The sequence below is a fragment of the Bicyclus anynana genome, chromosome 8, assembly GCF_947172395.1.
Source record: "Bicyclus anynana chromosome 8, ilBicAnyn1.1, whole genome shotgun sequence".
Lineage (NCBI taxonomy): Eukaryota > Metazoa > Arthropoda > Insecta > Lepidoptera > Nymphalidae > Bicyclus > Bicyclus anynana.
Window position 1 is genome coordinate 7795470 of NC_069090.1, and position 22453 is coordinate 7817922.

The 22453-nt window shown below is 35.7% G+C and overlaps 2 protein-coding genes across 3 annotated transcripts in view; one reads left to right on the forward strand and one right to left on the reverse strand.

Moving 5' to 3' along the window:
* The window catches only part of LOC112056283 (glucose dehydrogenase [FAD, quinone]), a 42170-nt gene extending 40857 nt beyond the window's left edge, over positions 1–1313 (forward strand). Inside the window, exon 11 of the mRNA XM_024096688.2 lies at positions 163–1313. Within this exon, the coding sequence (XP_023952456.2) occupies positions 163–252 (90 nt within the window). The 3' untranslated portion in view covers positions 253–1313. The remainder of the gene's footprint in view (positions 1–162) is intronic.
* On the reverse strand, positions 1308–20643 carry LOC112056282 (microprocessor complex subunit DGCR8). Of its 2 annotated transcripts, XM_024096686.2 has the most exons (11): positions 20287–20643; positions 13649–13916; positions 12545–12676; positions 12314–12456; positions 10970–11769; positions 10297–10412; positions 9841–9963; positions 9032–9219; positions 8235–8372; positions 7211–7330; positions 1308–6357 (listed from the first exon to the last, which is right to left on the reverse strand). In XM_024096686.2, exons 2-11 carry the CDS (start codon positions 13902–13904, stop codon positions 6076–6078), a joined length of 2298 nt encoding a protein of 765 aa, XP_023952454.2. In that variant the 5' UTR covers positions 13905–13916; positions 20287–20643; the 3' UTR covers positions 1308–6075. The 2 variants fall into 2 exon arrangements, with proteins under 2 accessions (XP_023952454.2, XP_052739221.1); XM_052883261.1 differs by lacking the exons at positions 1308–6357; positions 7211–7330; positions 8235–8372; positions 9032–9219 and adding an exon at positions 9261–9606 and having other exon boundaries at positions 20287–20637.
* Positions 20644–22453: the final 1810 nt, after the last annotated feature.

Here is a 22453-nt window from a genome sequence, read left to right on the forward strand (position 1 = left end):
GGATGGTAACTAGCCACGGCCGAAGCCTCCCACCCATACCTGGATCAATTAAGAAAACCTCAATTTGCCCAGCCAGGGATCGAACCCAGGACCTCCGTCTAGTAAACCCACTGCGCCACGGAAGCCGACAAAATGTGATGATAATATGATGTTCCTTTCCAGGCACCGTATCCTGTGAGCGGTGAGGGTGGCGTCTCCAACTTGCTCTCAGCGAGTGAAACCCGTTACCCAGGGTGGCAATTATGGGGTTGACTCAACCTTAAACCCGCCTAAGAAGAATTATCACCAGCCGCCAATTGTTCACAATATTTTTGTTTACATCTGTACAAATTAGAAAAAATAGATTTAAGTAAATAAATATGTTTTGAATATTAAAATATTCACGAAATTTAATATATCTAATAGAAGGACAGCCTGTAATAGTCAGACCTCCCTCATTTTATAATAGCTAAAAGTAGTTTCAGCCGATGCTCCTACTATAGCCTCCTGCCTACCAGAGATATTTTTTGTCTATTACGTTCTTTTGCTCTTACGTACTATTAGTACAGATAAGTATTGTGGGCAACTAAGAAGTTTGGTCATTGGTTGCTTTGTAACATAACGCCTTTGAAGGGTCGAGAACCCTGAACAATGCAAGTACAAAGATAAATCGAAAGTTATATGTTTCTCGGCATAATTTAAGATATCATGTCCTAAGTCGTCAGCCACTCACTTGGTTTCGTGGTAACTATTCGAAAAACACTATTATAAATATTTTTTTTTTTTTTGAAATTTGAACTTTTTAAGGGAGGGTAAACCGCTTCGTAACGTAACACCTCACGACGCCACTGACTTCCATTTTACTCGCTCATATGGCAGTATAATAATGATCCAGTTAGGTAGATCCAATTTCGAGAAGTAGATGAACCGCCAAATCCAACTCGGCTTGGCCGCACTTGGGAAACTTCGCGATATCTTTCCGTTCGTCAGAAATTCCTCAGTGCTTGAAGATAAAAGTCTTCGAACAGTGCGTGTTGCCAGTTCCGAGTCTTGGTCGCTAATTATGGGCCTAAAAGAAGGCTCAGTCACACAGCGGGCGATGGAACGAGCTATGCTAGGAGTGATGGAAATATGAAAGTCTCTATAAAGAGTTGAATTGCAACAAACTTTGCATATGAAGTCGTAAAAAAAGTCTGGCTAATACAGGCTGTTTAATCCAATAAGTATTTTAGAATTTACTTAATGTAATAATTTATCTACGAATATAAGTTGTAAAGTACTGCGCTTTTAGAAAATTAAGTTAAATATTTATAAATAAAAAACCAATGTGTTGATATATGTTGTTTATTTCGCCCAAATAGTATAAAGATAAAGTCTACTGCCCTACTAGAATCAAAATGCAATACATGTTTCTTATATTAGGATACATGACTCATTTGATAAGATATTTCTAAATATAATCCATCCTACTTGACGTAGACGTGTATACTTACTTTGTGATAATTATAACATAATTATATTTAAGTCAAGGTCATAGCTCTTAATAAAAAGAACGTTCTCATAAAAAAATATCAATATTGATTTAAACGATTTTTTCTGAAGGTCCTTTATGCTTTTTTAAAGCAAGTAAAACTATTATAAAAAAAAATCAGCAAAATAATCTCGTTATCTCAAATCGCGCATCTTAGGTTAGGCTATCCATGACTAGTCTAGACCTACACGGCCTTATTTATAAACATGGATTAGGATTTAAGCCTCAAATATCTTCAATATAGTGAACTTTAAACAATAGTGATGAAAAAGTTGACGTTTAAAACTTATCCATATTTATGAGAATGGGGCACTCCCCTATACTCATAAATATGGATACAGCGAGTACAATGAGTATGTTCACACTTACACATGTGAAGCATACATTTTCCATTTACAACAACATATTCCAGTTGTCACCGAAAATAAGACGCAAGTCACAATGAAGTGACTAGAGTGACATATTGACTTTTAAAGTTGTAGGTATAATATGACTGTCACCTGCGTACGCGACATTTCTATAGACTATATTCTATGGCCCTAAGATGCGCGCTACTAGATAACAAGATAAGTTTGTCTCTCTCACTTGCGATTGATAATAGGAATGATGATTGTGCTAATGGTAAAGCAATTTTGTAAAAGGGTATCTGACTCATTACCTACTTTCGGAAATACAGGAATTTAAAGGGTCAATTTTGCGGTGCTGCCACGAGTCACTAAAAACGCTCCACAGTAAATGTCACGAAAGAATGAAGATGTCATAATTTCATAAGATCCTTGGATTGAATGACCTTATTTGCCCGAATGTCTTGTAAAGATTAATATATTCAAACTTAGTCATCATCCCTATTATCTCTTGGCACGAGATTTATGCCCGAGTATTGCTAAAACTCACATGGTACAGCCACGGCAATTCTACTTCAGAACCAAAAAAAAACATACAGACGAATTGAGAACCTCCTCCTTTTTTTGTAGTCGGTTAAAAAGGAAATACTTTCGCATTTGCCGGGGCTGGTTTTTTAAAAAGAACCCTAAAACTAGAGCAATGTACTAATTAGGTATAATTCTCGCCAAATAAATACCACTCTACACACGAGGCGTATCTATATATATTTTTTTTATTCTTTACAAGTTAGCCCTTGACTACAATATCACCTGATGGTAAGTGATGTTGCAATGTAAGATGGAAGCGGGCTAACTTGTTAGGAGGAGGATGAAAATCCACATCCCTTTCTGTTTCTACACACCATCGAACCGGAACGCTAAATCGCTTACGTCTTTGCCGTTAAGGTGGTAATTAGCCACAAACCAGCCAGACATAGACCAAGTAAGGAAACCTCAATCGGCCCAGCAAGGGATCGAACCCAGGACATCCGTTTTGTAAATCCATCGGCATATCGGCCAAGTAGGCCGTCAATAGAGCAGACTAATTGTTTGGCGCTAATTATACTACCATTATATACCAATATCCATTTAGATGAAAGCATGAAGTCTTAAACACTAGGTATATTTTGACACATAGAAATCCTACTTTAAAAACTACCACAAAATAGAAAAAGTACATTTACACTACAAGTATTATGAAATTGAATGACTAAGAAAAGCAGTTAAAAACAACTCTTCGAAAGTTAGATACAAAAATCATACCAACTTACTAAAACTAATAAATTAATAATGTCACCAAAATGGTTTTGTAAAGACCACAAAAAAACGCATTAAATTGAGCAATTGCATCCGCTTTATTACAAGTCGGTTAAATAACTAAATATTGAAATGCTGAATTAAAACTTCTAGTTAACATAATATTTTTTAATAAAGTAATTCTTAGTATTGTGGAAACAGTGGCGTGCTTTTCATAGATACATAAACACAATGCATACCTTGAGAATTTTCTATTTTGTACAATTTGTACCTATAGTGCATTCCCTAGTTAAAAACCATGTGCACGCCATTGCGTGGATATAACACTAACTTCCACATGATTCCGACCGGAAATCGAATCTGGGTCTACCTGATAGAGCACTTCAGACCACGCAGACTTGCGCCAAAGAAACCAATTCGGTCACCAACCATTCAAACACGGATTTGCATTTGTAATAGGTTATCCATAATTTACTTCACTCAAATTTCATAATTTTTGAGCCCCCGCGTGGTTGCCGTTCCTGTAAGAATACGGGGATAAAATATAGCCTACAGCCTTCCTCGATAAATGGGCTATCTAAAACTGAAAGAATTTTTCAAATCGGATCAGTAGTTGCTGAGATTGGCGCGTTCAATCAAACATACAAACTCTTCAGCTTTATAATATTAGTATAGATGTAAATATAGGTTATGATAACTTTATGATTTTTAGGGTTCCATACTTCACAGGAAAAAAAATGGAACCATTATATCACTTGTCTGTCTGTGTTTCAAAACCCTTTATTTCTGCAACGCGGGGAAGTATCGAGTTAAAATTAAAACCATATAATCAGGTCTACGTGTTAAGTTGTTTCAACACCGATGCATGCACGAGGAATTAAATTAACATAACTAAATGCTATTAAATTAATCCATTCATAGCCCTAAAAAACCCCAAATGAAAACTAAGAATATTATAACGAATTGTGATTTTAGGAAACAGACGAAGTCTACTACTTAATATTATAAATATGATATGATTTGAAATTTCAATTTCCACTTGATATTATAAATGTCACAGAGAGCCCCAAATGCGAGCAAAAATTCGCATGCGATGATTTGTCTGTTAGAAATGTCAACTTTAAATTTACCGCCTTACACATACTGTCATTTGATTTTGTCTTTTTATTTCATAATCTGGTTTACTTTACTAGCGTAAAACATTGTTATATTATATTCATTATATCCTTTTGTATCTTACATGAAGTGGTGTTATTTCATACTAAATCAATACTCTCAATATTTATCTGGTCAGTCAGGTCAGGTCAGGCGCAGGGAGAATCAACGAAGGGTGACAATTTATCATGGCGATATTCAACCATAGACTCTCTATATTCAACTATAAATCACGTCATAATCAATAAAATGTAAAAATTTTCGCTTCCAAAACTTGGAAATTCGCGTTTGAATGTTTATTATTTCTCAGGTAAACTTGATCAGTATGTGGTTATTTAGAAATGGGCTCTTTCACACTCTGGACAAGTGCCCAAGGCCCCGGAATGTAATATTGATACCCCTCGCCTCTAGGTTGCACTAACTAGTATATGCCTAGGTAGATGCCTATAATGTATATCTCTTTAGTCTATCGTTTGAAAGAGAGAGTCAAAATCATAGGGTCAAATTATTCTAAAAGTTACAAAGGTATCAGAGTGACCTCGTAATTCTACATAAATATCGATTATCGTATTTCGACTTGCGTAAACAATGGTCGGTCAAGAACAGCAAGAGTCAATGGTTTTAAACAAATGACTGTATTGCCTTTACCATAGAGATTCGCCATGTAAAAATAGCGAAACAATAAAAAAAAATTATAATCAAACATGAAATTCACTGGTATTTGGGAAACTCTGTGAAATCTGCCCTTAAAGAACAGAGGAAGAAGGAAGATGACACTAACACTTAATTTAAATTCCTAAATACATTTATCAAATAGTTAAATAATTACTTTTCCCCGACTGTACAATATTTATCTAAAGTACAGAGGAATTTTGGAATTTTGTTTGTAAAATATATCTCAATTCAATCAATTGATTAACAATTTTCTATATAATTATGTATATAATAAGATTCGTCTCCGTTTTAGGACGCAAATAAATTAATTCCTGAATCTTTTAATTCTAAATTTGTAAACGCGTACCATAGATCATAAAGTTCTTTACATATACAACATCAACATAAAAATAGAAAATACAAATTACTATATTAGCAAAAAAGTCAATCAGTCCTCGTTACGAGTGATATACTATAATTTGATTTTTGCTTTCATTACAAAACTATTGCATGCGAGTATTGTAATATTATTAAAATAATGTCTTTCTTTATTTCATTAGTTTTATAATAAATGAGAGTAGATGAAATTTAATAAATTATATAAATCATAAAGTGATTAATTCAATAGTCCACTACAGTCTCTAAATTAAAGATTTGGACTAGAGATTATCATTTGAATCGTCCAATGGATATGATAGATTTGGACTGGAGTGTGGCCGACAAAAGTAATTATTCGATTACATAATTATAATAAAAATACACGACACATTTACCTCTTATAATAAAAGAACGCACAATCATGTAGAAAATTTCACTTAAAAACTGGCCAATCTTGCTTTGACAGTTAACCTTTTAACCTTTAAACATAGTCCAATATTCAATAAAATCCCAAATTCAGAGCAAATTCAACCTTAAGGTTTGAGCTTAAGGTTGAATTTGCAAATGTGACTACTTGAATTGAGTGCCAAGAAGTTGTGTTTAACACTCATTGAGTGGGGACGTTTTTTGGTCGCTGATTGTGCATCCACTTTTTAATAGGAGATCGATGACAACTACAATATATAGACGACTATAAGGAAACGGCTAAATATTATATTGATTAACATATGAACGCATTTAGAGATCAACGTTGTTAAGATTGGACCCCGAGTGTGTGGGGAGATCATTGGTGACCAATAGGGTACCAATTGGCACCACGGCCTCATCCCTTTCCTTCAGCTTCCTCATCTCATTGCGAAGCTTTTCCAGCACAGCGTAGTTGGGCTCGTTGTGACGAGCCTTGTCCTGGAGGAGGGTTATCTGTTGCTCCTCGAGCTTCTTCTCTTTGCAGCTCTTAACAGATTTGGAGCCGTACAGACGTAGCAGGGAGCCCCAAGAGCGTACATGTGGATGCAACGCCTAGGATACAAGTAATTTCAAATTGTTAAAGTTCGTCTGTGTGTTTGGTACCTTATCATGCTAAGCGCAGATGCGGTATCTCAATGATAGCAAGTTTCGAGATAATTGAAGTTATGTAAAAGTGAAATAGAAAAAGCTTTCTTAAAGGGTTTTCAATACTTTAAAAATAAAATACCGCTATAATATTTAGTTCATTAGATGCATATTATGCAGCTATCCGATGGAATAAAAATCAAATAAATGGTTTTTTTTATATACCGTTTTTGCGCTTAGCACGGCAGCGCTGAGGCCCATTTAGATGAATAATAAAAAAAATTACTGTGATAAAGAAATAGAAATAGAAATATTTTTTTTATTATTCATCTAAATGGGCCCCAGCGCTGCCGTGCTAAGCGCAAAAACGGTATCTAAAAAAAAACATTTATTTGATTTTTGGTCCTAAGAGCAGTACTGCGAATTTATATCCCAGAAAAGTTCCTGCGAGATTTTTTAATTTTATTTGCGGTGTATAAAATAAAAGTAATATTTAAAACAGATGAGGCTGCAGCATCATTCTATATTAAATTATCATTTGTAATCAAAATTGTACATATATGCAAAATATGTCTGGACAGACATGAAACTATGCACTAACTGTTAAAGGATGGGTTTCTTCCTCACCCATTGGACTATTTCCGTATTCACATTTACTTACACTGACTAAGAGATATAGCAAAGATCCTTTAGATTTCTTCTATTATAAGAGATATCAATAATAAATTAGGAACTCATATCTTAAGAATTAATCATATAATCTCAAATGAGTAGAAAAATAATCTTTATTTATAAAATAAAAGAAACATAATGGCAGTACCTGCAAAATAGACTGCGAAGCGCGCTGTTTGGCGGTCTTCTTGTTCTTACAGACGACGGTAGCGCTGTGTTTGCCCACCTTCATAGTCAGCTCGATCTCCTGGCAGGCTATCTTCTTCATCTGTTGTACAACAATAAAAAAAATGCAAATTATACGAATATGTCATATTCAGGAATTTACCTAATGTATATGTCGTATATGTATTTGACGGGTTAGCAAGATCAACGTTAATTATTGCGATAATATTAGAATCAGGCGACGCTCGACCAATAGGAAACGATCACGTGACTGTCCATTAGCATTGCGTCCATAAAGGCGCGTAGCCGGTACGCTTAACTTAAAGAGTGAGGCACCCTGCCCCCACTATAGTCTGCTAGTTGAGCAGTTCAGTTGTAATCGCGTTCTCGAAATGGATAATCGTCTTCCATTTGTTAAATAGTAATAGTGATATAGAAGATAGTGGGCGAGTTATCCGTATAGTCCGGCCGTTGCATTGTTAGTTACTTGGCTGGGAGGCAACACGAGCGGGGAAGGGGAGCGTTTACATGTTGTAAAAGGGCCCTTTACCCTGCTACTAGCGGTTGCCTGCCGTAATTCCGCTCGTGCTTGACTACCTGCCCTATGATAGTTAATCCTGGTTTACATCTGATAGTATCAGTGCAAGTTAGATTATAAACTAACGTATTTTACAATTTAACGGTGACATATACATATTTTACTATTGGTCGACGCACCACCAGGTGGACTGACGACATCAAGCGAGTCGCAGGGATTCGTTGGATGCAGGTGGCTCAGGATCGTAATGTTTGGAAATACCTACAAAATGACTATGTCCTACAGTGGACGCCCATCAGCTAATAAGATGATGAAGGTGATATATAATTGACAAAATCATGGCGCTTGGCGTCGTTCAGGGCCATGACACACCAGCCCCACTAGCTACGGAACCTCATCCTTTTATGAAGTATGTTAAAAAAGATTTTTAATGATGATGATGATGATAATGATGATTATGATGCCTTACCTCAGTGTGAATATGGCGGTCGCTGGCGCCAAAGTTCCTCAGCAGGCAGGTACGCAAGATGGCGTGCGGCGAAGGCTCACACGTCGCCGCGCAGAACTCCGCGATGCGGGGATCCTCAATAGTCACGTAGTCGAAAAACTGAGAAACAACCAAGTCCGAAATTTCAAACTAATGTATCCAGGAAAAATATGTCAAACGCAAATAAAAACCTATAACACCACTACCACCTATCTACCATTGCCTGAATTAAGTCAATAAAAAAACTACACACTGAAGCAGAACTTAATAAAAGATACCGGCGAATTGAGAGCCTTCTTTTTTAATCGGTTAAAAATTAAAAGAAATACATCTAAGCATAAACAGCATCGCAACAAGTTCTAGAAGTGTACAAAAAGGGATTGTTTCAAAGTTATCTAAGAACGCCATCTACCTGTACTTTTAAATAACAAACACCGTTTCATTATGCCTGTAGATGGACGACGACGACGAGATGGATGACGCACATACCGGACTTGACACCGCCCCAGCGCAGGATAGCGAGTAATTGCAGTCCGCGCGGGGCACATGATTGACATCGTCGACTCAAGGTCTCAGCCCCGAAAGGGGCTGGAAGAACATGACCGGGGGAACAAGATCCCCCGCGCCTTACCCGGGCAAGGAGGCATAGCCTCGAGGCCCGTACCCCCACCTGGATTTTTGTCCGGGAGGAGATGACCTGCCTGCTGCCTGTAGATGGCAGGATCGCCCGCAATATACGCGCGTCATATTTTTAAAAACATAGATAAATAAAAGCTTACGCCGAAGTCGGGGTCAGCGTTATTTTCCGAAGGAGGCGCGTCGAGGTACTCCCGCATCTCCGGGATGAGGATGTGTATGGAGGCGCGCGCGGCGGCGTACTTGGCCTGCCGCTTGCTTGTGCCGTGCCCCACGCCGTACTGCATGCCGCCGATGTACACCGTCGCTTGGTACGGGGCTTGCGCGTTCTCTGCAAGTTAGTTCTTTATGGCAAAGCTTGGTACGGGGTTTGAGCGTTGTCTGCAAGAAGTTACAGTTGTTTATGACAGAGCTTGGTACGGGGTTTGAGCGTTCTCTGCAGGAAGTTAAAGCTCTTTATGACAGAGCTTGGTACGGGGTTTGAGCGTTCTGTGCAGGAAGTTAAAGCTCTTTATGACAGAGCTTGGTACGGTGTTAGAGCGTTTTCTGCAAGAAGTTAGCCCTTGGTGCGAGATTTGCGAGTTTTCTGCAAGCGAGTTACAATAGTAGAGCCCTTTATGGCAGAGAGTGATACGGGGGTATGCGCATTTTTGCAAGCAGCACTTAACCGTACCAAGTATTTGCACGAAAAAAGTTTTGTACAGGGTTTGCGCGTTCTCTGCAACGTTATTTTGTACTTAATCTAAATGAAAATAAAGCATATTATTATTTATAGATAACTAGATGGCACTATGGAGATATGGAAAGCCTAAAAACGTAACAAAGGTGTCTCTGAACTGAGAAATTTTAATAATTCTTTAACGATCACTATCAGAAATTTTTAAATGCTATAGTATGACGATTCATACCAAGCAGCATTATATCTTAAAATCATAGAGAAAGTTAATGTTACCAAGTTGCTTGTACTCGTAGACGGGCTGTTTCTGCAGAGCACGGCACACGTACTCGTGAAAAACGGATAAGTAACTGCCGCCGTTCATGTTCATCACCCAGTCGCGCTTGGCTCCCTTGCCGCCTGCAACATTCAAAGCGAAGCTATGTGACTAATGGGCCCGCCACAATGTGCTTTACGTATTGCGCAATTGGGTATTTGACAATTTGTTTTATTGTGGATCACTCAACGAACGCCCCATACTAAATACTTTACGTTGCACACACAAGCGCAATGCTGTAAACTTACTGTTACTATACAAGAGGATAGTGATGGCCCTTCCTTTGATGTCGTACATTTAAACTAAAGGCAAAAGCGTCATTCAGGAACAGAAGTTCAAATACAGTATGACTATAAATTACCTATGCTACACATAAAACAAACACTATGAAAGTAATATATAGCAGAAGCCCTTACCATTACCATCTTGACCAGAATTTACGGGTATCGTGATGAGTTTGGTGCCTTCAGGCAATTTAGGAAATTGCATTGTTTTCTTTGCCTTTGCATACTTCCGACGATCTGCCCAACGACTGAAATTATTTCAATATTGTATAAAAAGTTCAAATAAAACTATAAAACGACTACTTCAAGCGTGTAAGAAATCCTAACACTTGTAAGTTCTAAGGTAGACAGGTAGGAGCGGAGCGAGGTTGCGGAGCGAAGTGACTTCCCGAAGAAACTTCGCCGCTCCGCTTACCGGTTTTATATGAATTTTTAAACTAGCTCTCAAGTCCACTTCAGAGAAGCGGAGATTTTGTGTAATCCTATTTGTTAATATTTCTCCGTCTCTGGGTTCCGCTGCCTCGATCTGTTTCGGTGGATTGGCAGCCTAAAATTGAAATTCGCAAAAATCCTTTCTTAATGAATCGCTGTAAAAACAAATTACTCGACTGAGTGTTTTTGTCAATCACTAAAGTAGCGTGCGCTTATTAGATGCAAAAATGCACTGCCTATCCTGAGAACCACAAGGGACATTTAAAACTGAGAAGCACAAGGGACATTTACAACAATTCTATTAGTTGTGTAATATACAATTTAGATTCATACATATAAACGTGAAGCCTATTAAAACGTGAAATTTACTTACTTAAATTGTAGAACATTTACGGACTTAAATTTGAAAAGCTTTTTGCAGTAGTCATTAAACTGTTCTGGTGTCAAACACTGTGTTTTCCAACTGTTGTTCACAGACTCGACCCGCGGTGCTGGTATTATTTCACCGCTGGGCAGTACCACTGGCCGTCTATTGATAGGTATTTGCATGTCCGAAAGAACGTCAGATATATTTGCCTTATTGTCTGATTTTTCACCACTCCCTCCTGCTGAAACCTCATCTTTAGTCGCACTTGAACCTGCTTCATTAATTCCCTCAGTGTTTATCTCTTTCTCATCGCTCGATTCTGTAGCATTTACCGAAGTAATTGTAGTATTTTCACTTTTTGTTTCATTATGCACAATTAAATCGTCAGTAAAGTCTAATTCCGCTGGTCTCTTGAACTGGCCGCCGGTATCATTATCATTTAGTCCTGTCGACGTGCTCGTAGTACCTCCCTTTATCTCTCTGGTATTCTCTTTGTCTGTATCAGTTTCCATTAAATCATTTTCATCCTTCATCTTGTCACTATTTTCAGTTTTCTCACGTAAATGTTTAAAGGGGCATCTATTTTTATAATTATCGCCTGCACCAGAGGTTTTACCAGGAAACAATAATTGCCCTTTTTTCTCGTTACCTTCAGGTTTATTACCAATATTTTGTTTTGTCACTTTTTGTGATAGATTTTTGATTTGTTCTTCTAATTTACGATCCATTTCTTTTTGTTTCTCATCCTCTTCTAACGCACGTTTATATGCCAAGCAAGGTATGGCGCTAATAGGTATATCGTGTCTCTGAAATGCATGTAAATTATTTGAGATGGATATTCAGCATTGATCTTTGAAGACAGAAGATGAAAATAATTTCAACAGATAACTGATTAATTATTTATACATACTTACAGGATTATCTTGAGCCAAAAGATAATTCTACGTGGTCATACACCTGTGATTTTTGGTTGAAACCTTTTGTGAGATTCTGTTATTTAATTTTACGATCATATGATTTACATGACAAGTTACCATACATACTTTATAAATTAAATCGTTTGTTTAAAAAAATATATATTACTACTAATCTGTTTACAAAAGTTTTATTAATGTACACGAAAAGTATTTAAATGCCAATGATTTAGTAAGACAATTCTTATGAAGGTGTAGTAATTTAAGGAATCTTTTGACATTTTCACAATTTCGTTATAATCATGTATAACATTCATGCCAGTTTTCAGCTTCTTGGATATTTATGCAAGAGTAAATAAGTGTTTTGACAGGACAACTGATGGCGTAACATAAACAAAATCCAAGTTTTCCTTTGTTTTCTTTTTCAATCGCTTACCTTAATATTACCCTTTCCAATGAAGTAGGGTTTTGAAAGGGTACATACTCGTGTACCCTTGTGTAGGTATACAGGCATTCCACTTTGATGTCTTACAGTCATCCAATCTATAGGTAGCACTTCGAACTGATTGACTCCCTTTTCTAAAATGGATGGAATAATTTAGTAACATAAGTTTTGTTAAATTAAAATAATATAAATCACTAGTCAGTCCAGTAATACTTGCATTACCTTCAAGCACAGTTTTTGTACGTGTAACATATGGTCTTGCTTTAGGCTTAGTAGGTCCTGCTTTGAACCCTTCTGGTAAATCTTCCTCTAGCATTTTTTCAATCTCTTCCTCGGGTAAACCTTCGGAGTTATCTAAAAATTTATTTGAATTCATCTTACCTATTGTAGTAACAATTAAAATGCACTTAATGATAAGTTTAGTTTATCTAGTTATCTATGAAATCAGACTTTTATAACCAACATTTTCTGATTTATTTATACGTGGATTGGCGCGCAATTCTAATTTCGGAACGATAGAAGCTAGACACACGAACTAAGCGACCAACATCGCTGGTGGTTGCGTACTTGCGCGTCGAAGCATGCATTTTACTACTGAATCAGCATATAAATAAAGAAATTCTAAATCAAATTGGATTGGTCGATTGGAAAATAGAAATCAAAGTGGATCAAGCGTAAGCGTTTGTCTCAGTGGGTGGAGCCGGGCACTGCACCTCATAATATCAGTGCGCTAAATAAATACTCATAGAAAGATGAGATGGTGATTGTCTGCTAGACCAGTGATGGACTTGTAGATCACAGCTTCTTACCGAATGTCACAACAGTGACGGCAGATGTCTATTGCCAAGAATTGCAAACAATGATGGAGAAGCTCGCAATTCGCAAAAGCAACCAAGACTGGTCAGTCGCTCTTCCCGTTTCTTCTTCACAAAGCTTCTATTGCAAAGCTACAAGAGATACAGCTGGAAGCTCTCCATCATCCACCGTATTCACCGAAACTTGACCCAACAGAGTTCTACTTTTTTCAAAATCAAGACAACACTGTAAAGGGATAAATAAACGATGGTAGTTTATTTATCCCTTTCAGTAGAAGTCTGAAAGACGGGAGCCGATGAAGTCAGCGAAAGTATTTTGTAATAAAAAATAGCGAAATTGTATAAATAAATATTTTGGGCCAATACTTTACAGTACAAAAATTTTTATATTTTAAAATTTCCATACGAATCTCCAATTTCATAGGTAATAAGACCTACTAAATTACATAAATAGCAATTTAATCTCAAAATCCAAGATAAGCTAAGAAAAAAGTACTTTTAAAATAAATACCATCAGAACTGTCGGAATCTTCTGCATTGCTATCTTCCTCATTAGACTTCACCTCATCTAAGACTTTGAATTCTCGTAGTTTTTGTATGTCGTCAGAATTAACAAAGCTGTTAATCTCTGGGTCAACCTTGTCTTCATTTACTTCCATATCATGGTCTACTTCTTCTTTTTTGGTTTTAATCTCAGGAGTAATATTCTCATTATCCACTTTTGGTTTCTTTAATGGTGGAGATGTAACTTCGGTTTCTTCATTCATTTTAACAATTCCCTTGAAAATTTGGTACAAATTTGGTCACAAAAGCTAGGCATATGATAATAAAAATAACAACTTACTAAATTCTATGATTGGATAGAAGCAGGCGTTACTTTGCGGAAGTTCATCATGATTATATAATGATTTATTTATTTTGCTATCATCCGCGAAAATTCGGCGAACCCACGCGACAACGTCACCCAGGTCCGACAAAATACTCTCTACGTACGTTTCACCCCGAAACCGGAGCATCCTCAGGAGATGTTGACTCTACAACGTAGACTTTGCAATTGCACGTTGTAGAGTCAACATCTCCTGAGGATGCTCCGGTTTCGGGGTGAAACGTACGTAGAGAGTATTTTGTCGGACCTGGGTGACGTTGTCGCGTGGGTTCGCCGAATTTTCGCGGATGATAGCAAAATAAATAAATCATTATATAAATTCTATGATGTTCAATGTAAACGTATGTAAATGTAAACTTAATAAAGTTTATGTATGCAACCTAAATATTATATGTTTTAATTAAATAAACAAATAAAAGAAAATGTAACCTTTTTTCGCTTTAAATGGACTATTTTTGATAATTTTATATATGATCCTATTGTATTTATGATTCTTGATTAAAAACAGTGTGTACATTTAATGATAAAACTTGAAATATATTATATAGTACAGGGACTATGTTTGACCACTTTATTCATTAACAACCTATATTTGGCTCACTGTGAGCACGAGTCTCCTCTCAGAATGAGAGGGGTTAAGCCTTAGTCTGCCAATCTGGCCAAATGCGGTTTGGCAGACTTCACAAACAGAGAATTAAAATAATTCTCAGGTATACAGATTTCCTTACAATGTTTTTCCTTCACTTTCACAAAACTGAAAAGTTGTAGGTGCATTCCCCAGACGGGATTCGAACCAATGCCCTCCAAATTTAAGGCAAAGGTCATACTAGGCTATCATGTTACACCATTCTTTTACTACTTATTACTATCAAACTAACTTTCTATGAATAGCTTCATCTTGATGAGATAGCTAGTCTTTTACATTAAGAATTAATAAGCAGACTTTGTGACTTTATAAAAGCTCATGCTATGGAGTTTGGACATCTGCTTTGGGAGGTTGCAGGTTTCAAGGACCCATACCCACAAATGTCCATTGTCCATGTATAAAGCATGATTTATTATATTATCATGGTGGTTGTATTATTGGCATAATATAACCACAACCATGTCAACACACCCAGTCGTCGGTCAATTAACTTTGTGGCAACCTTTGAAAAAACACTGTTAAAGATCAAACTAAATCTATAGCATCACTAATCACTTAGAACTCCAACATCTATAAATTCTTCTAACTGTGACCATCGTTACCACAGTTTTGTAACAGTTTTCTTGTTCACCTGATGATTAACTCTGCACTATCTTGAGCTTCATAGTCAGTGATCTCATCTCAGATTCTTAAGTCATAACTTATATTATTTTTAATCAAATAACATAATATTAATAGATTTGAGCATTAAACAATCTTGGCCTAAAGTCTTATAATAATTTTAATTTGACGGCATTACTACTAAACTTAACTAACTTAAATGTAATAAAGTTGTGTAACATATTTATTCCATTTGAATAAAAATTATATAAATATTATACAATACATGGTTTCATACACATCAATAATATTTTAAACTAACTGAACTGTAATCCATTACAATAACCATAAGTTTAATAAATTAAATAAATAATCATTTGACAAATAGAGACAAAAATCATGAGAGATTGGTAAAAAGAATTTGTTTCAGTGGGAATACAGGGATAAAATATGACAAAAAAATTTCAAAACAGATTCAATGGATACAGAGATTACCCCATACAACACACAATTTTTGGCTCTTTAAAACATTAGTATAGATTAATATTTATAACTCTTATAGTATTTATACTGGCTACCTAGCTGTCTATAGTCCAAGAGCTGGTAAGAATTTTTGGGTAGGTATTTGAGGCAAGCTGAAAACTTGTCCTGTACCTCTCCCTTTATTATAGATATATATTATAGATTATATCCCAATACGAAACTGCAGACCTGGCTGGTGAGTAGCGGGGCTAAATCAACCCCCAAATTTTTAAAATTTTTTTTTTTTTTTATCCAAAAATATACTTGAGGCAATTTGCAATTTTTATATGTTGTAGTTTAATATTTATAGAATATAAAAAAAATAAGCCAGACGATTCAGTCGGGGTTTTAACATTGCCAGGCGCGTTCAAAAATATTTTGCAAAAAAATATAAAAAATGTATTTGAGGCAACTTGAAATTTTAATAGAGTATTATTTATAACTAAAAAATAAGACTCTCAAAAAGACAGATCATTTCGGTGGGACTTTTTACCTGCCAGGTGATCTTATAAAGTAATGATTACAAAAATATAAAATTACAAAATCAGATTTATTGAAATAGAAAAATTATATACTAATAATACAGCTGCAGAATTATTATGAGTATACAAATATCAATGTAATTAATTCCCTGTCATATCAGAAAGAAATTGTCATTCTTCTTCTGTAGATGCTCCTTCATCAGAGCTATCAGAATCAACTTCAGATTCATCTGTGTCTAATTCGGATACCCCTGCATTATCTGCGAAAAGTAATATATATGGATTGATTAAATAAATCATAGTAATTAAAATACAGCGGTTAAAAAAAAAAAACTATGTATACGCACCTGTAGTATCATTTCCAATATTATTTTGTTTATTGTTTTCATGAACAATAGCGTCGAATACTGATTGCGGCATACAATCTCCGTCGAACCAGTGGAAATGTAGCGTATCCTCATGAAGTGTCCATCCGTTTCTATTCGGTGTCAAACTGCTGGGGAATCGCAAATATGCATTTCTCCAAATACTCGTTATATATTGCGTTCTTAAAAGATGTTGTTGTAATTCAGCTTTGCACGGAGGTAAAGTAGAGGGATCACAATTTTTTAAAGTTTTTTTGAAAGGTTCATCTTCAGTGTTAGCTTTGTAAGTTACACAAAATTTTTGAAACCGTGCTGCATTTATATTTGATATATTTTTATATCCATAAATTTCACAAATAAATGCTTCCAAAATTGGCAAAATTTCTTCACGTGATCCGGTAATATGTGCAACTCCAAGATCTGTTAAAGCTTTCTGATAATTTTGATTTTTTAACTAATTTTCCACTAGACATTTTAAAATAATTTAACTTATAAATCGTGTAGCACAAATATTAGAATACGACTGAGAATAACAACTCCGAAATTCCAACTAAAAATCACATGGTAGTATGGCTGTAGTAAGTCACGTGACCTCGCCAGAGCCAATAGTAACGCAGCTAGCAAGAACGCAGACAGCTGCCGATAAACGCTCTATCTCACTCTACAGTTTGTCTATAGCGCTTCGCACTCGCACCCATACAAAATTTGTTAGATCACCTGGCAGGTAAAAAGTCCCACCGAAATGATCTGTCTTTTTGAGAGTCTTATTTTTTAGTTATAAATAATACTCTATTAAAATTTCAAGTTGCCTCAATTACATTTTTTATATTTTTTTGCAAAATATTTTTGAACGCGCCTGGCAATGTTAAAACCCCGACTGAATCGTCTGGCTTATTTTTTTTTATATTCTATAAACATTAAACTACAACATATAAAAATTGCAAATTGCCTCAAGTATATTTTTGGATAAAAAAAAAAAATATTTTTAAAAATTTGGGGGTTGATTTAGCCCCGCTACTCACCAGCCAGGTCTGCAGTTTCGTATTGGGATATAATAGGAGAGGTACAGGACAAGTTTTCAGCTTGCCTCAAATACCTACCCAAAAATTCTTGCCAGCTCTCCTACTACTAAGAGATAACGACATACTAAAAAGTATAGAACCTCACTATGATGAAATCAAACAAAATAAACAAGCTTTTTACAAACATTTTCAACAACAATATCAATGATTCATTTGTATTTCAAAATTGGCACATATTGATGCAGTTCCCTGAGTTTGAGAGCCTGGGGCCTAGTTACCGCTGTATCAGCCGTATTAATAATATGGGGCCTCCAAATTTTGTTTTGGAGATTTCTCACTATCTATTGATTGAAATTGTTTCAAATGCTTTATAAAATCTGAGTTTGGTAAAGCTCTTTTAAAAATTTTGTTCATAGCAATTGTGGTTAAATCAAAAACAAATACACTGAAACATTTCAAAAAATCAGTTCAGATTTTGGCTGTAGTTTCGGCCCGATTTTAGCTGAAAAATTTTCACCGAACCTAGACCAAAAGTGAAACCGAAAGTTTAGTCTGACACTGTATTGACAATCTTGAATCACATTATGGATAACCGGTCTATGTTTATAAAATGATGTCTGAAGTTTCATTTGAATAGAAACCAGTGGCAAATGCAAGCCGATTCTCACCGGGTTAACTTTAATAATCCATGCATATTCATTGTTGTACTGTATCTAAATTTATGAGAAACCAGAGTTGGTATCACACTGTATGAGTTTCCTTTTATTTGGGATGGCTTACTATCATCTAAATTCCATCCTTCGCCACTGATAGATAGTACTGATTATTTTGTTTATTTGATTTTATTTAGACTTTTGCAGTTTTCAAAAGTTATTAAGTGAGCAGTTTGATTCTAGCACAGCACAACCATTTGAAAGTTATTTTTTTTTATATCAGTGCTGTGAAAGCAGATAAATAATCTTTAATTTGCAGATAAAGACACTTAAATTTTATTACATTTAAAGACAACATTTTCAGGTTGACACTTCAACTTTTGACTTACAAAGGTTCTACTGTTTATGGATTCCATTTGGTTTGGTACTTCAAAATAGGCTACTCGACTGCTGTACAAAACTAAGAAGATTTTTGCATATAGGCAGTTTAGAAAATCTAATCACATTTTTATTTGTGAAAATAATCTTGTAATTGTAATATTTTTAAAAAATAAAATTGTATTTTTATCACGTCACCACAAACACAAATAATAAACTGTGACAGCATCTGTTTGTGATTGGCGCTTGCGGTGATGTGATATATCACATCACTCCAAACGCCAATCAACTGTTATCTCTATGAATGACGTCACTTGCTAATGTGTTGTGTTTCGGTGGCAAAAATTTCAAGTAGATATTTATTCATTTATATTAAATTTTTTACTGGTTATTATTGATGGTACAAAATAAAATATAGCTTATGATACTTCCATAATTCAGATTACACACTGTTTACAAAAGAGGCAAGTAGCCTATTGCTAAGATGACAATACAACTTAACTTAGATTTGTAGTCATGACAGAAGATTCAATGTTAAACTTAAGCGCAGCAGCAGCATTCAGTTTCAGTCACTTAATGATGTAGAAATGTAACTTATGCCACAATATTAACAAAAATAAAAATGCAAACCATATCCAAACTAAGCTTTTTACATATTTTACAATGGGATGTTTTGATAGAGGATATTTAACAAAAGTAAATGCACATAACACTAAATAGTGGAATACGCAGATTGGTTGACTAATGGCTTCCACTGTACTCTAATGATATCTGTTAATATCAAGCCTCCCACCCAAAGTGCCTCAAAAAATTTCTTGTCTGTAAAGTTGGTTTACTGACGACAGTTGAACGTGACAATGTCATAAGAAAATACTGATGGAATGGTTGAATTTTTCAAAAGAAAATGTTTGTTTTTCTAAAATACTGTAATAATCTTCATAGACCAGAATATACTTTATTTCTTGTAAAAAAAAGTTGGCAACCCTAGAGCAAGGGAACAACGCATGACGTCATCTTTTTTCGAGTGTGCAGACTGCTCCATCGAATTTTATGACGTTGTCACGCCAAAAGTATATGACAGTGAAAGCATTATGATAAAAAAGTTACAGTAACTAAAAAAAAAGTTAAGAAATGACTATTTGTGGTAACAGTTTACCGTACAGTTTAGAATAAAAATAAATAGAAGACAAAGATTATCCACAAATAACGATAGCATAAAAATCCAAAGAAAATACAACATTTGGACTTTTCCCATCGCTAGCTGCAGACTTTCGCCGAATCACTCGATAAATAGCCATCAATCAAATATAGCGACGAAAGATACGGAATTGCGAGAGACTTATTCTGGGCGACTGCGGCATTACAGTTAAATCTCTGACAAAACCGTAATAAAATGCAACATCGTCCACTTTGGCCGCAGACATCCATAGACATCCATATACAGTTGCGTCCTGAAAAAATTTCACGTCAAGCGTATGCAAAGTGGTCCGAAAGCATTTACAGTGTGTACCATCTACATTTTTAAAGTTTTCGATTCTTTGCATTACAAGACCACTTTGCAAAGGAAGACAAGCACAAATGTTACACTCTCTCACCTTTTTTACAGCAGTATTAGGAAATTGAAATATAGAGGAAGGAAAATTCTTTCTGGATGAAGGAACCCCGCCTGTTGCCTATTCCGCAGGCGCAACGCAATCGATCGGTCGGTTAGTGACCTCGGGCTCCGACGATCAATAGTCCAAGACGTTGACGGTTGACCTACTTCAGTTTGGGTTATATCCACGAACTTTAAAGTACATTAAGTTTGTTGCATAGTAATAGTAGACACAATTATAAAATTTATACAAAATTAATTAATTTTATGATTTTAATAATGTTAAAGTAGAGAATTTTTAAAATTATTTGACGACCACAGACAAATGTGTCGTCGTCTTCATCAATGTCATCACAATGTCATTCTCATTTCTCATTCGTCCCAGATTAAATAATAGATACTTCATTTGTCGTCTATGGATACTACGTGTATCGTCAAAAATTTATTTGTATCGTTATCGGTCAGTAATAAACTTATAGGTATTTTTATCTATATTGTCGGCCATAGAGGAATTAGAAGGAAATCAATTGGTCTGAGTTGTCGGCAGAGTTGTCCACTAGTTTGTAATAAAAACAATACTAAAAATCATCGATTCTTTCGACGGAACAGCGAAACATCGATTCTATGTAACGAGTTATGCGATGTGTTTGTAAGTTTGTTAGTCCGTGTAAAAACATTAAAAGTCAAACACGTTTGATCCTTTTGCAAGTGGTCTGAGATTTAGATACTCGTTTCGTTAAGGTTGCCAACTCGGTGGAATTTTTGGGTCATCTTTCCTGAGCTTTTTTTCTAATGGCATAAAATAGGACTTCTTTTGTACGCGACTCAGATCGCCACCCCCTGCTCATACTCGCTTCAACGCAAGCGTTATGCGTTAGTATATTGGCACAAGCAACCTTTCTACGTGAATATGGTGCAGTGGATTTAGAAGACTGAGGTCCTGGGTTCGATCCCCGGCTGGGCTGATTGAGGTTTTCTTAATTGGTCCCGGTCTGGCTGGTGGGAGGCTTCGACTGTGGCATAGAAAACATATGTAACCCTGGCTAGTTACCACCCTACCGGCAAAGACGTACCGCCAAGCGATTTAACGTTCCGGTACGATGTCGAGTAGAAACCGTGTAGATAAAAGATGTGGGTTTTCACCCAATTCCTAACAAATTAGCCCGCTTCCATCTTACTCGTAGCTTACATCATTACTTACCATCAAGTGAGATTGTATTCAAAGGCTAACCTGTAAAGATTGTCTAACAAAATACGCCCATATACACTTAAGAGGCAGCAAGTTCCAAGGGTCCACGTCCAGCCAATGTATATTATGGAATTGAAATTTCGTTTATGGATTGGATATGGATATAGGAATGATTTATTATACCGGATACGGATATGAAATTATTTTTGATTATCCGGTACTTTCAGATAATTTCGGTTTCGGTTATTACATTTTCAAGGAATTTCAAAAGTAAAATACAAATAGGAATTCGATAAATTCCTTAACACAACACTTTAATTTCAATTTGACAAACTATTCGTGAATGTAAAATTGCTAGTTAGATAAAATTACAAGTTAGTCTTAAAGTATGTTACGACCATAGATTTACGATTAGGTAATGGTTACGACAACAGAAGAAAACAAACAGTGCTTGTGTGGATGCTTCCGACGGATCAAAACAACTTGTCATACCGTGTTTCGATTTCGCTCCGCCTCTATCAGTGTTACCAACTCTCAAAAATATTTATTCCTAAAATTTGTGTCAAATACCACTAAAAAAACTCTGTGTCTCCGTCAGTCGCCACAGAGTGGTTGTAGAATTACGTATTATATGTCGTTATAAGTCGCTAGGTCAAGAAAGAAAAACCAATATTATCAATTTAAAAAAAATAAAGAGTCAAAAAATCCCTGAAAATACCCCTAAAAAAATCCCATCGCACTTTTTTACCCCCTAAATCTGAGGTGAAAACCACTAAGTTGGGAACCCTAACCCCTATCCGGTATTATCCGATACTTTTTTTCGGATTTCGGATTACGGATATTTTTTCATATCGGATATCCGATAGTTTTTAAAGACGGTTACGGAGCTCATCCCTGATATCTACAACTATTTTATATTTTCTAAGGCATATCATAAAAAACCATGCACCCAGTCGGCAGATAGTTTCGTGATAAACTT